The 14,538-nt window shown below is 45.9% G+C and overlaps 1 protein-coding gene across 4 annotated transcripts in view; it reads left to right on the top strand.

Annotated features, from left to right (window-relative positions):
• The first annotated feature begins 314 nt into the window (after positions 1-314).
• FMNL3 (formin like 3) overlaps positions 315-14,538 on the top strand; it is a 105,369-nt gene continuing 91,145 nt past the window's right edge. For 3 of the 4 annotated variants that reach the window (XM_040425493.1, XM_040425492.1, XM_040425491.1), the window contains exon 1: positions 315-570. In XM_040425493.1, coding sequence (XP_040281427.1) covers positions 463-570 — 108 coding nt within the window. In that variant the 5' untranslated portion in view covers positions 315-462. The remainder of the gene's footprint in view (positions 571-14,538) is intronic. The other variant, XR_005777700.1, reaches the window with a different exon arrangement.

The following is a 14,538-nucleotide window of genomic DNA, read 5'->3' as shown; positions in this document are numbered from 1 at the left end:
CCTTTAAGTGATAGGGGAGGAGTGACACCTGGGGAACTGGGACAGCGCCATGGCCGGAGCTTGGTGAGTGACGTCACAGCACGATGATTACAGGGATGACTGAATGGATACAGCACTGACTGGGGCCGTCCAATAGCTTGGGAAAAGTTTACGCTGAAACAACTGTTGCATCCTCCTGTCACACGACATCACTAGAGGGCGCTGTGTGACTGGAATTCCACAGACAACCTCTGCTCCAATGAGAGGGCAGTGTATCAGGCCGTGTACCAATGGCTACAGTGAGGAGGGGCGTGGCTAGCGTGTGCGGCTGGGGTGAATGGAGCTGAGCATAGTGTGGGCTGCGAGGCGGGACTCTCTAGTACAAAGGATGGGTCCCGGGGACTTTGTGTTGGTGTAACGGGGACGCGCACGGAATAAGGGGGACACCCAGCTTTTGGGGTGCTGTGTACCGGGGTCCCGAACATGGGGAACGCGGAGAGCGCGGGGGGAACCCCGGGAACCCCCCTGTTACCTCTGAAAGTTCCGATGCCGGACCCGGGGGAGCTGGAGGAGAGGTTCGCTATGGTCTTGGTGAGTTGTGAACTTACGTTCTATGGGACAATAGAGGCGGCGAGGATATCCGCTCCACATGGCCGGGGGAGAGGCTGGATGTCCGCACCGAAGTCATGGAGGCGCCGGCTGGCAGTGCGGGGTGTACGGGCTGCCTGCAGCTGGGGCGCCCCCGACCCTCTCCTCCCTGGGATCCGCTCTTCTCAGGAGGAGGGAGGGCGACCCCTGGATGGTGATACTATGGGTGAGGGCTCAGTAGTTGGCACTACCCTGGATAGTGATACTATGGGTGAGGGCTCAGTAGTTGGCACTATCCTGGATGGTGATACTATGGGTGAGGGCTCAGTAGTTGGCACTACCCTGGATAGTGATACTATGGGTGAGGGCTCAGTAGTTGGCACTATCCTGGATGGTGATACTATAAGTGAGGGCTCAGTAGTTGGCACTATCCTGGATGGTGATACTATAAGTGAGGGCTCAGTAGTTGGCACTATCCTGGATGGTGATACTATGGGTGAGGGCTCAGTAGTTGGCACTATCCTGGATAGTGATACTATGGGTGAGGGCTCAGTAGTTGGCAGTACCCAGGATGATGATACCATAGTACTTTGGATGATAATACCATGGGAGAGGGCTGAGTGGTTGGGAGTACCCTGGATAATGATACCATAGTACTCTAGATGATGATGATGATGATACCATGAGTGGTTGGCACTACCCTGGATGATGAATACCATAGTACCCTAGATGAGGATACCAAGGTTAAGGGCTGAGTGGTTGGATGTACCCTAAATGATTATGATGATACCATCGGTGAGGGCTGACTGGTTGGTAACACAGGGCGAGGGCTAACTGCTGGGTTATATCCGGGGTGAGGGCAGAGTGGTTGGTACTGCCCAGGGTGAGGGCAGAGTGGTTGGTACTGCCCAGGGTGAGGGCAGAGTGGTTGGTGCTGCCCAGGGTGAGGGCAGTGTTTGTGCTGTATCCTAGACAGGGGCATATTTGGATTCTTCATTTGGGTTGTCCATTTTACCATTTAATTGACCTATGGAAGGTCAGATTATGACATTAGAGACATTTTTACCTGAAATGGCTCAGCTGGTGCCAGGGTTTCTCTAGTGTTTAGTGTAAATCACACTGGTCTTAGGGCATCCAGCAGAACGAGATACCTTTTTAAGGCTTAGGTCAGACTTGGGCCGTGTCTTGTGCGGTATACACCCTGATTATACTGCAGTTTTGACTAGAGGTCTAGCAGGGTAGAGTTTCTGTTCTCCTCCAGACTCGGTTCCCCCCATTCTCTGTAGAAGACGGTGATGTCTGGCTGTGATCCCTGTCTGGAGTTTTCGCTCTGGTTTTGGTTCCCTCTCTCGCTCTGGATCTGGCCTGTGCTGTCTCTAGGCTCATCATAGGCTGGCCGTTTGTTTAGCTCTGGAGATCTCACCAAGTCCTGTCTCTTTCCTCTTCAGTGGAGTTTTTTCCTTGCTGGACTGAAGTCTCTTTTGGGATTTGAGGAATTTGTGCATAACTCTATAGAGGGGGCGGGTTACAAGGCGGCTCCAGTAGATGACTATTTCTGATGGGGCTGAAGACACATCTCTAGAGCGGTGGGGAACAGCTGTCAGTTGTCTACCTGTCTACCAGCTGTCTTCTCTACCTGACTGCTTCCATTATAGATAGATGAGACTTTACAAGTGGTGCAGGGGGGTGGCTGACATGAGGCCACCACAGATTATCCAGGATTGTCCATCTTAATCTTGTCTGAGATTTAGGATTCCATAATTAACTGCTTAGTGACTGAAAGTTAATTGCTTTCTTGTTAAATTGATGCTCCACTTTCAGGGAACAATTTTCAGTGTTGTCTTAATACGTTCATTTTCCCACTAGTCGACTCTTCTCGCCTTATGGGGAGCTGACAGAAAATAAAATAAGACAAGAGGAGGATGAGTTCTTGCTGATGGTCTCCTGATCCACGGTGACAGCAGTGAGCAGCACAGGGCATGCTGGAACGTGGACTGCCTTCATCTTGTGCATTTCAAATTGACCATAATTCATGGGTGGTCACCCTGCACCTTTGCAAGAAGTTGCATCAGGGCTGATTCACAAGACTGGGATCAGCCCGAGAAACCTGGTCCGTGTGTTGGCCTGAATTGACTTCATCATGGTGATTTATAATGGTCAGTTCACATCTGATCCCAAGTCTATTGTACTGTACTCAATAGAGCCGCGATCAGATAGGAACTGACAGTATCATAAGTCACCATGATGCAGCCACTTTGGGTCAGGGAAGCTGCGGTCGGACCGGAAGATGAGGCTGACGCATGGACCGTGTTTCCCAGACCGATTATGGTCTTGTAAATCAGCCAATACCGATGGAACTTCTTAGGCTGGAATCATACACATAGTTCTTGATATCTTTTTTTGGGGGCAAAAAAGCCAGAAGTGGATCCAAAAACAATTAAAAGCATAAAGACTGATCATTCATGTCCCCTTTGGGTCTACTCCTGTGTCCTGTTCTGAAAACTGCATTGTGTGACTCCAGCCTAAAGCTCTGTTCATACATCCGGTAAAAAATCTGTTTTTTCTTTTCCATCGCCAATGGGGGCACCTGATGGACACCATTGTCTATGGGTTCATCAAGTTTTCTTCATGGTGTCCATTATTTAGATGGGAATTGCAGCGCAGCATACTCGCCTTTTTCCCACCAGATATGATGACATTTCCAGCAGAAATGTGACCTTATAGCGACTTTGTGGTTCTTATCTATTGGTCATTGGGTTGTAAAAATGTTACTGCACCACGCTGTTTAATTTGGTGGCAGCATGACCATCACTATTCAGGTTAGTGAACTACGAGAATAATCCTTCATGGTTCTGGTCGATCTGATATTGATGACCTATCCTGACAACCCCTTTAATGCGTTTTCTCACTCACTAAAAAGTTAAGGAGAGCCAGCACCCGTTCAAGGCATCGCACCCAGCCAGAATCCTGCTCTGTACTGATGAGGGGCAAGCACCCTGAAACAACTGTCTGTGGGTGGATATTTGGCTTGGCTAGGCTATGTTCCCTTGTCATGTCTGAAGGCTTTGACTCCTAGTGAGCCACTTCAAGAAGGTGGCGCTAGCGAGATGGTTCTCTTTCCCTGGGAGATACCTTTTTGTCTAATTTTTCCCCATGGAGCATTTCCATACAAGGGAGTGCTGCTACAAAGTCTCCATACACACATGGTCTCTTTTTAAGGAGAGTCGGCACCCTGCCGAAAATGTGTTTTCTTCAAAAGTCTGAAGTCTCCAACAGGGAGGGGTAAAGCGCATTCACCAGCGGAAGACCACTAAACAATGGGTAATGAAATGGAGAAATGACCATGTAAAACACAGGAAATACTCTCCTCCTACAAGACTTAACCTGTTCCAACCATTACGGCAGCTGCTCAGTAGGTGGTATTTCTGGAGTATCTGCTTTGATGCATATGAAAAGGTGCACAGGACATTGAACTTCTTGTATGTGATGGGAGGTTTCATGGTTCACCTGACAATAGGACGGGAGTCGTGTATTAGATTTGTTGTCCTTGTGAGTGATAGGAGTTAAAGGGAAGGTGTCACTGAAAATAGTCTAAAAATGGTAAAGTCGGCACTGCTGTAGGTGTGGAATTTTATTTGGTGCTGCACTGGTCAAATGTGAGTAACGGTGGTGCTCGGCATGAAGACGTGGTATTTGCAAAAAAAAAAAAAGAATGCGGCACTCACCAGGAATTCTCTTTGCAGCTTGAGGGTGCATTCACACGACCGTAAGGTGTTTTGCGGTCCACAAATTGAGGATCAGCTAAACACGGATACCGGCGGTGTGCGTTCTGCAATTTGCGGACCGCACATGGCCAGCGCTATATAGAGAATGCCTAAGCTTGTTCGCGGTTGCGGACAAGAATAGGACATGCTCTATCTTTTTTGCGGGGCCACAGAACGGAACAACGGTTGCAGACAGCACACGGTGTGCTGTCCGCATCTTTTGCGGCCCCATTGAAATGAATGGGTCCGCACCCGTTCCGCAAATTTTCAGAACGGATGCGGATCCATTTATACGGTCGTGTAAATGCACCCTTATTCACATAAAAAGATCAGCATCGTGCGGGTAAAGCACAGCCCTCTAGATGTGCTTTACCCGCATGACGCTGATCTTTTTATGTGAATAAGGCTACTTTCACACTGACGTTTTGGCTTTCCGTTTCGGAGATCCGTTTCAAGGCTCTCACAAGTGGTCCAAAACGGATCAGTTTTGCCCTAATGCATTCTGAATGGATAAGGATCCGCTCAGAATGCATCAGTTTGCCTCCGATCAGTCTCCGCTTGACGAAACTGAGCCAAACGGATCCGTCCTGGCACACAATGTAAGTCAATGGCGATGGATCCGTTTTCTCTGGTACAATAGAAAACGGATCCCTCTCCTATTGCCTTTCAATGGAGTTCATGACGGATCCGTCTTAGCTATGTTACGGATAATACAAACGGATTTCGTTCATGATGGATGCATGCGGTTGTATTATTGTAACGGATTCATCTTTGCAGATCCATGACGGATCCGCCCAAAACGTGAGTGTGAAAGTAGCCTAAGGCCGAATGCACACGGCCGTGAGTGGTCCGTGGTATCCCGGCCTGGCATCCTGGTTGCTATGACGCCGTGCGCTTCATGCCGCTGCTGCACTACAGTAATACACTGGTATGATCTATACGAGTGTATTACTGTAGTGCAGTGGTGGCATGAAGTGCACGGCGTCATAACAACTAATGACGTCGTGCGCTCCTGCTGTCAGCAGGATGCCAGGCCGCGATACCACGGACTGCTCACGGCCGTGTGCATTCGGCCTAAGTCTGAGATACAGTTAAAGGAGTTGTCCGGGTTCAGAGCTTAACCTGGACATATCCCCATTTTTACCCAGGCAGCCCCCCTGATATGAGCAACGGAACATTTTATTTCAAAGGCTTTTCATTGGGTATTTGGAAGCAGTATTAGGCTCGGTCTACACGACGACATGTGTTGCGCGACAATTGTTGCACCAATGTCACGTGACAATTTTTATAATGATAGTCTATGGTGTTGCAATGCGACAGTCGCAGAAAAATCCATCTCGTGCGACAAATTTCATTGTGTAGACCTAGCCTTAGACTGCCAGAAAATCTGTCAGTCTAATATACCCCTAAGCCAGATGGTAGTATAGGGCAGGGGTAGGGAACTCTTGACACACGTGGCAGGAGTGCTTACACTGCTAAGTGACATCACCACTGCTCTGTTCCTTCTACTGCCCACCGGACCACGGCCTCCTGACAGCCCTCATTTCATTATCCCCCTTATGAAGCCCAGTGGCTGGCACCGTATGTAGGGTCTTTCTTGCTATCACTGTTATGGAGGTCCTGTTCTGGGGGGCCTGTAACTGGCACTATATTTTCAGTTACTCTTGCTATCATTGTTATGGTGGTCCGGCGGCCCTGGCCATTATGGGGGTCCTGGGGCAGAAGCTTCATGTTATCGTGTTGTATTCATATTTAGGCTACTTGAGAGACAGGAAAAATTAGTGCAAATTGCTGTAAAATTGTGTAGGAGTTTTTGCAGTCATCAGTTTACTGTAATTGACCTAAATTAACAGTGAAGGGGTAGTTCCAGTCTTGGAAAATGAAAGTGATTGTACATGATCCCTTTGGAAGTACTTACCTGGGTCACACACCACCCATTCGCTCAATCTCAGAGAAAATGTGAATTTGTGTACCTCTTGACAAAAAGCTACACTATACCTGGTATTGGGTACTGACGCGGCCTCTTGGCGTATGGCGGGTGCTGTATGATATCATTGTTTACAGGGAGTTTCCGTCAAACCACAAAGAGGAAGTTGGCCTGATTATGTGGGGGGGGGTTCCCCTTTTGAAAATGTAATTTTTTTAAATTTTTACGAAGGGATTTCTGATGCTTGAATTAAAGGAGTGAACCCACAAACCGTTTTTCTTTCATTATCTGCCTTACCTTTCCGCAAATGGGCAGCAACGAATCTTCCAGGAGGCATTGCAATTAGCTCTAGTTAACCCCTTCCTCCCCTGCATACAAAATATTCCATGATGTATAGCCCCGGAGATGCATGTAGTATGTAATGCCCCCACCTTCTCTGCTGTCTAGAGATGTAGCTATATATTTGTATGAATGAAGGACCACTTCCCCGGCTTCTCTAGGAGATCACTAGCACTGCGGGGACTAGGAGGGAGCAGGGAAGCTAATGAGCATGTCAGTCCACCTCTGAATGCAGGAGAAGGTGGACCAGAAGGATAAACAGCAGGGGGCGCTACCAAAGAGAAAAAAGTAAATAAAAAAATAATATTCTTATTGTATGTTAGGATAATACTTCATTTTCACTGCATAGTTATACTTTTTTGTGGAATAACCCTTTTGAGATTATTATTTTTTTTCTGGCTTGTGGGTCAGCGCCTGGGACAAGCAACATTTATATCAGATCTGTATCTGTTGTAGGGGGGAAAAAAGTTTATGGATTGTCGGGAAGTAAGCGCTTCTTCCCAGTAATAACCTGCTTGTCAGTGGAGAAGACTGAAGCATTTACATAATCCTAGTTTTCCGGCAGCAGAGGCTGTTTAGACGGCACAATCTGCTGCCGGCAAACAGCGATTTAGGTAAACGCTCAAACGATCCTATTACCCGATAAACGAGCGTTTCACTCGTTCATCCGGTCATTGGCGGCATCTTGCCACTGGCAGATTATTGCTGATGAGCATTTGCACGAGCGCTTGTTAACGATAATCTGCCCAACCACCGGGCAGTGTAAAGCACCCTAGACATGTTAGTAACTCTGCCCCATTGAGGTTACTTTTGTATCGGCAAATCTTCCTTTCTTATGGTACAATCCTATCCAGTCGTTGTCACTGAGGTTAGACCGGCAGTCTGTTAGATATTAGAATATTATGTGAGTGACTACGGGTGGGTTCACATCGCGTTTTTCCCATCCTTTTAACGTATACAAAAAACGTATATATGTTAAAAGGATGCCTCGGACTGATGCCATACAGTGGCATCTATTCACCATAGAGTTCCATTGTAAAAAAAAAAAAAAGTATACTTTTCTTTTTTTTTTTTACCGGACTCTGCAGGATGCAAGAATGTGATGTGCTGCAATTTTGTATCTTTTTTTTTTGTAACACATACGTCAAACGGAGGCATAAAACGTGATGTGAATCCACCCTTTAGTTATGTCTTGGAGTGATTTGGGCCATCTTCTCCATTGTTCTTCATTCGCTGGTTCTTTGGATCCATACACGACTTTATGTAATAACCTGGTGATATCAACATTTTTAAAGGGGTTCGCCAACAACCCCCCCCCCCCCCCCCCCATGTGCCGGGCCGCTCACATGGCAGGCGGGGACGGGCCTCCTTAGCGTCACCTGCCTGCCATTGGCAGCTCCCCCCCGACACCGGGAGAAGCAGCGGCGGCGGTGTGGGGACCAGGAGCGGCGCAGGGAGCGGAGTAAGTATATTACCTGTGAGGGGCCCGGCACATGGGGGGGGCTGTTGGAAAACTTGGATAACCCCTTTAAACTCTTTAAAATCTGCATTGTGGCACGGTGTTTGCTAGAAGCTATAGCATGAGCGGGTCAGGACTTTCTAGTTGTAGATTAATCATGGTGAAGACTTTGGACATTTTGTTACTCCAGAGGGTTTCCTGGATTTCCAGCGCTAGTTCCTTCGTGGCTCATCTAGAATGAATACCTAGGAACATTCTACAGGTTTAAAGGGAACCTGTCTCCGCTTATTCTGAGCTAAGGCGTAGTCCATGAAGTCCGCTATCTGATAACTAGAGATCAGTCCTTGTGTGGATTCTACAATTATTGATGGATTTTTTTTATTTTATTTTTATAACATGAGTTTTTTTCAGTGCAGATGTTAAAATGGTGGTTCTGCACTGTATAATTACACAGGGTATGTCCAACGAAACTGAATATCATTGTCAAAAAAGATCAGAAAGTATCTGTTTTCGCAGATGGGTTATATAATTGGAGGCTGTTGATTTTAGAATGACTAAAGTGGGATGGAGATCTTAAAGGGGCTGTCAGAGTTAAAATTAGTTTTTAGCAAATGGAAAGGAAACTGTTACAAAAGTTAGACTCACCGTTCTTAACCCCTTCCGTTCCAAACACCACTGCTCCGAACCTCCCTGCTGAGCACTGCTCCTCATCGCTGCAGCCAAAAAAACATGAAGTTATGGCAGCCGTGGCAGGGAGCATTTGAGATGTGGTGCTGGATCGGAGGGTTTTGGAACATTTAAGTATAGCTTTTTTTATTTTTTATTATTATTTTGTTAGCGTCCCTTCATTTTTCTTAAAGGGAACCTGTCATCAATTTTATGCCGAGCTAATTGAGGACAGCATAAAGTAGTGACAGACGTGCTGATTTCAGCGGTGTGTCACTCATGAGCTACAAGTAAGTGGTTGCTGAGAAACAGCTTCTTAATCACAGGCCTTGAAAAGAGTCAGATCTACCCGGGAAGAGTCAGAGTCAGATCCACGGTGATGGATCATGTGATTGGACCATGTGATATGACGTCACCACAGGTCCTTTAGCCGGCAGCTCATGATTAAAGAAGTAAGAAGAGACCGGCAGCTACGCGATCAAGAGGAGAAGGTGAGTTAATTATTTTTTATTTTTTAACCCTCAATTGACCACCTACTAAGCATTCTGTATTAAAGAATGCTATTATTTATCCTTATAACCATGTTATAAGGGAAAATAATACAGTGAATAGACTGTCATCTTAGCGACCATGCGTGAAAATCGCACCGCATCCGCACTTGCTTGCGGATGCTTGCGATTTTCACGCAGCCCCATTCACTTCTAAGAAGCCTGTGTTGCATGATAAAAACACAAAGAGGAGCATGCTGCGATTTTCACACAACGCATAAGTGATGCGTGAAAATCACAGCTCATGTGCACAGCCCCATAGAAATGAATGGGTCCAGATTCAGTGTGGGTGCAATGCGTTCACCTCCCGCATTGCACCCGCGTGGAAATCTCGCCCGTGTGAACTAAGCCTAACTGTAAAAAGAATTGCCCCTAAAGGTGTACATAGCCTTTAAATTAACCTGACATATCGGCCTCTAAAGTGACTCTGTTTTTAAACTAGGCACCCCACTTGTTCCAGAGAGAGATATGGGAAATACAGAGAGATATCTAGTGAAAACATACAGCAGGCACACTGTAGGATTTGCAGACAGACAGGCTCAGACAGATTGACAGACACATAGATGATGCAGATGGGGAACGACCAAGTGACACTGAGCAAGATCTACACAGACAAGCTGAAAAAAGAAACAGAAAAAGTTACAACAAAACCTTAGCTACATGTCAGGATTATTCAGCAAGTCAGCTTCAGGTGATGTAGAGCACAGCTCCCTTACATGCCTTGTAGAATCAGCAGACAGGAAGTTCAGAGCAGAGGAGCCGGACCAGAGCTGGGACTAGACACAGAGCAGAGAAACTGAGCATGATCGACCAGCAGCAGGAGAGCGCAGACAGGTCGTAACTAAGGGATGCCGGAGCGTAAACAAGGCAGAGGGAGACTAAGAAGTAAGTAGATATTATTAGAGAACAGTGCTAAAATGTTTATCACTTTGAAGGGGTTTGACCATCACATACAATGGGGGCATATAGCTAGGATATGCCCCCATTGTCTGATAGGTGCGGGTCCCCCACCTACAACGAGAACGGAGCGGGGAAATTAATGGAGGGCGCATGCAGTATTTCAATGGGGCCGCCGTAAATGGCTGAGCGCTGGCTCGGCTATTTCCGTCTGCCCCATAGAAATGAATGGTAGCAGGGTGCGCGGTGCGCTCCAGTTCACTTGTATGGGAGCAGCGCTTGGTGGTGGACGGACCCTGGGAAACCCGGGGTCCTCCAGCCACAGCTCTCCCCGCTCCGTTCTCCTTGTAGGTGCGGGTCCCAGAGGTGGGACCCGCACCTATCAGACAATGGGGGCATAACTTAGCGATATGCCCCCATTGTATGTGATGGGAATACCCATTTAAGGGCTAATTAACACGTTGCATTTTGCTGCGGTTTTTCAGTCCACGGACCCACTTGCGGTTTAGCCCCACTGAATGGAGTATGACTTGCGAGCGAACACCTGCCACGGTTTCCAGTGGCATCGGTGTGGACAGTATTTATTTGCTATCTTGGTGTGGTCATGCCTGTAAACCACGGCTGCATGAAGTGCAGTGCAGCCTCCTATTGAAAACAGTGGGAAGCAGACTGAGCACTTTCTAAATGAATATCCATCTTCACAGCACTGCGCAATACTGAACTGTGAAGACGCTGAACTCACTGCTCCCTCATGTATATTAATAGAACAGACTATACTGTATATTATTACTATTGGGTTTTTTTTTTTTTTCTGCCCCGTCTCCCTGCTATTATAGATAGATACATAGATACAATGGACAGGAAGGGACCTCATTGACTTCTTTGGGAGAGTTTTATAGGCATGCTCTGTGACCTGCGCAGAAGAGGGAGAAGACAAGCTGTGATATCACCTATTGTGAGTGATAGATTCTGTGTTATCTGTATATAGGTGAAATCTGTCACTGTAATCTTGCTTGTGATGATAATGAGAAGACTGCTGAAAATTACATGCAGCGACCTCCTCCACAGTATGGGAAGGAGTGATTGCTCGTCCCCATAGCCGACAGCAGAGAGCATTTAGTCGGCACGATCTGCTGCCGTGAAACAATGTGTTTTGTGTCCGCACAAATGATCTATTACCCAATGAACAAGAATTTAGCTCATTCATTGGGTAATCGGCGGAACTTTTACACTGCCAGATAATCGTCAACAAGCTTTCCTATGAATACTTGTTAGCCATTATCTGGCGGATTCTCTGCCCGTGTAATGGGCCCTTAATTGTTGCAGATTTTCACCGCAGAATAATACAAGTGAAAGGGGTCAAAGAAAAACAAAAAAAATAAAACATTTACACTTAAATGAAAAGATCTGTGTGGGTATGAAGCAAATGTAAAAGCTCAACATGCGGCAGATTTTAGTCACAGATTTCACTCTTTGCAATGGCAAATCTTCCGATTTATTAGTCTGACATTTGTTATAACCTCATAAACCCTTTTACAGTTTCAGCCCCCTACCAGCGGTAAAATCAGAAGTTTTGCATTGCCCATGACCATATGACCAGAAAATCCCCTTGAATGAGGTGATAATACGGTGTCCTCCTGTTTAGGAATCCAGACTTAGCACCGGAGACTTGTATTGAGAATGGAATAGAAATCCCAGAAGTCTCTGCCTTTGTAAGTTATAATTGTCTCAGCGCATCCGCTTTCTGATGTGGCTTATTGCAGTTTTATCACCATTCAGCATATTTAGGAGGGGGTTTCCTGAGCGGTCAGTCTCCCTGTGGGCCCCCCGCCCCATGTCTTCCTGATTCCATCAGACTTTTTTCTTTTTCCAGTGTCCGACCTTGATTTAGGAAGTAGAAGTGCCTAGATTCCGGTCACATGAGGTTCTTCTGCTGTGGTGTCCCAGCCATGGAGCTTCACTATGGCAGCAGCCATTTTGTTGAATCCCATTTCAGGTTTTCAACATCCTCCCAACCTCATGGAGCCTCCAATGTAGATGTTAAGATTCAGGGCAGATTCCTAGTGTGCATGTGCTCTCAATAGGGAGAGGGGAGTAAGCGACCATCAGACTCCTCTGATGGTGACTTATCTTCATTGAGAACAAAGGTGAAATCCAATGTGCCGAAGCTTGACCCTTCTTTTCCTGGACATCTTCCATTGAGCGAGAATCTGGCACCCCCCATATACAGTAGATGGGCAGCTGGCTGCGTAGCAGTCGGAAGATTAAGCTGTCATTCATCTTTTGTGTATGGCAACCTTTAGTGAAAGCAGGGGAAAGAGGATGTGCACAACAGATCAGAGAGTAGAGAAGGGACAAAGCTTCCAAGCTTTCAGGAAGGGTAGATCACACAGGCTGGTAGTATCGGAGTTTAGATAGTGAGAGAAGCATATCCAACACGGTGTATAAGTGTAGAGAGAAATCAGACGACCTATGGCAGCCTCTGCAGGGGGAGGGGGAATCATACACTCGTCAAATCTCACATGAGCTGTAGAATGAAAATCAGTCCAGGAATGAAGCTTTGCTGATACATGAGAACTAGTAAAGGCAACAGCATCCTGGACGCACCAACTTAACATCAAGCATGTATTACAGGGAGGAACATGTCCACATGAGAAATGTATGAAACTAGGAGCAGATTGGTCTAAAAATGTATGACTTATTGAAGATTACAGCCTGAAACTTAGTGCAGATTTTTACTGAAAGTAAGCCGTAACATGTAAAAAAAAAAATCTATTTAAAAGGTATCCATTGCCATTAAAAAAAACATTGCATTTGTCACGGTCAGCATATGTGTGCGTATATTTTAGGTATTATTTTTTCCCTTTTTTTTTTTTTTGTATCATTAATATTTTATTATTATTTTTTTTTACTGTGCTGCCTATATTTGTGATAGGCCCAATGCTGACTTTCTGGAAAATGTAATACCTGCTAGGAGAAAAAAAATACAAGAATGTCTAGTTATAATTTCCCAATAGCAATACCCAGAGCATCATTTGCAAAAGGTTTGTAATTACACCTCCCGTTTATACAAGAAGTGAAGGTTTCCAAATAAATCCTCCTAGATATGAATGTTTTGGCTGTGATTCATACGGACTCTCCCACTGCCAGATGGGAGATCTCTCTCAGGTTGTGGATTCAAGATAGAGAATAATAATGTTGACATTGCCTTTTAGCAGCTGGTTAAGTGACAGACGAAAAATCACAGAAACTCCTTCACCTTCAGGAATCCACGAGGGAGTTGGGTTCAGAGGAAAGCCAGCTTCTCATATCACTTGCTATAATGGAGATGTCTTCTACTCTGGGTCTTCTTTCACATTGTGCTCATCTCTGCACTCTCTGCTTACCTGCTTGTCTATGAGACACCTCATCAGTTGTTATTCAGACTGTTTCCCCCCCTTCACCACCTGTTACCCATCGGCCTATATACCATCAGCTTACGTGGTAAGGCCTTCCTAGACCGGAGAGGATTAGCAAACATGGAAATAGATTCCTTATGCCCTTATAGCCAGCTGTTCGTCTAGAGCAGAGATGCAAAACCTTTCATGGTTCGAGAACCACATTGCCATATTGTACCACCCCCAAGGGCTGCACACATATTTTTTTATTTTTATGGAGTACTTTGCAAAAAAATGATGTTTTGTGTTAAGCCTAGAGTAGGGCTTGAGGGTCGGTGCGTAAAAGAGAACCAATGGTTGGTGGCAGCATAGGTACCCCTGATCCAAAGCCATGTATTTTACCTTGCCTTCAGCAGTGCCAGACTTCTTAGCTCTCATCAGTACAAGGAATGGGATACCATGGCTGGCACTATGTTGTAGAGGTTGTCTTGGATGTCTATGCTCACTGGCATTAAAAGGTTTTGGCCCAACAGCAACATTTATCTGCTGTCACATAGGTGATCGGTGGTGTTCTGACTTTGTAGGACATCCACCAGTCATGAGAAAGACATTGCTGTGTTTATTTCATGAATGTTAAAGCATGTAGAGATGTAGAGGCCAAGATACTAATGTAATTTTTCTATAGAATATACCATCAAGCCCCTGGGATTGAAAGGACTGTGACCCTTAGTGGATTGCTGTGACCTTTTTGTAGTTTTACTTGCCCTGGGGTGGTGTCACTCACCGCTTTTTGTGCATTTTTTTATGTAGTTTTTGAGCCAAAGCCAGAAGTGGGTTACAGGGGAATAAAAAATATAAAGGAAGGACTTATGCTTCTCTTTCCTGATGAAAAACTGCATCAAAAGCTGCAACAAAAAGCTGTGTGTGACACCACCCTATGGTAGGTAAAACTACAAAAAAGTCACGGCAATCCACTGAGGGTCACAGTCCATTC

The sequence above is a fragment of the Bufo bufo genome, chromosome 3, assembly GCF_905171765.1.
Source record: "Bufo bufo chromosome 3, aBufBuf1.1, whole genome shotgun sequence".
Lineage (NCBI taxonomy): Eukaryota > Metazoa > Chordata > Amphibia > Anura > Bufonidae > Bufo > Bufo bufo.
This window is presented reverse-complemented; position numbering and strand designations above follow the sequence as displayed.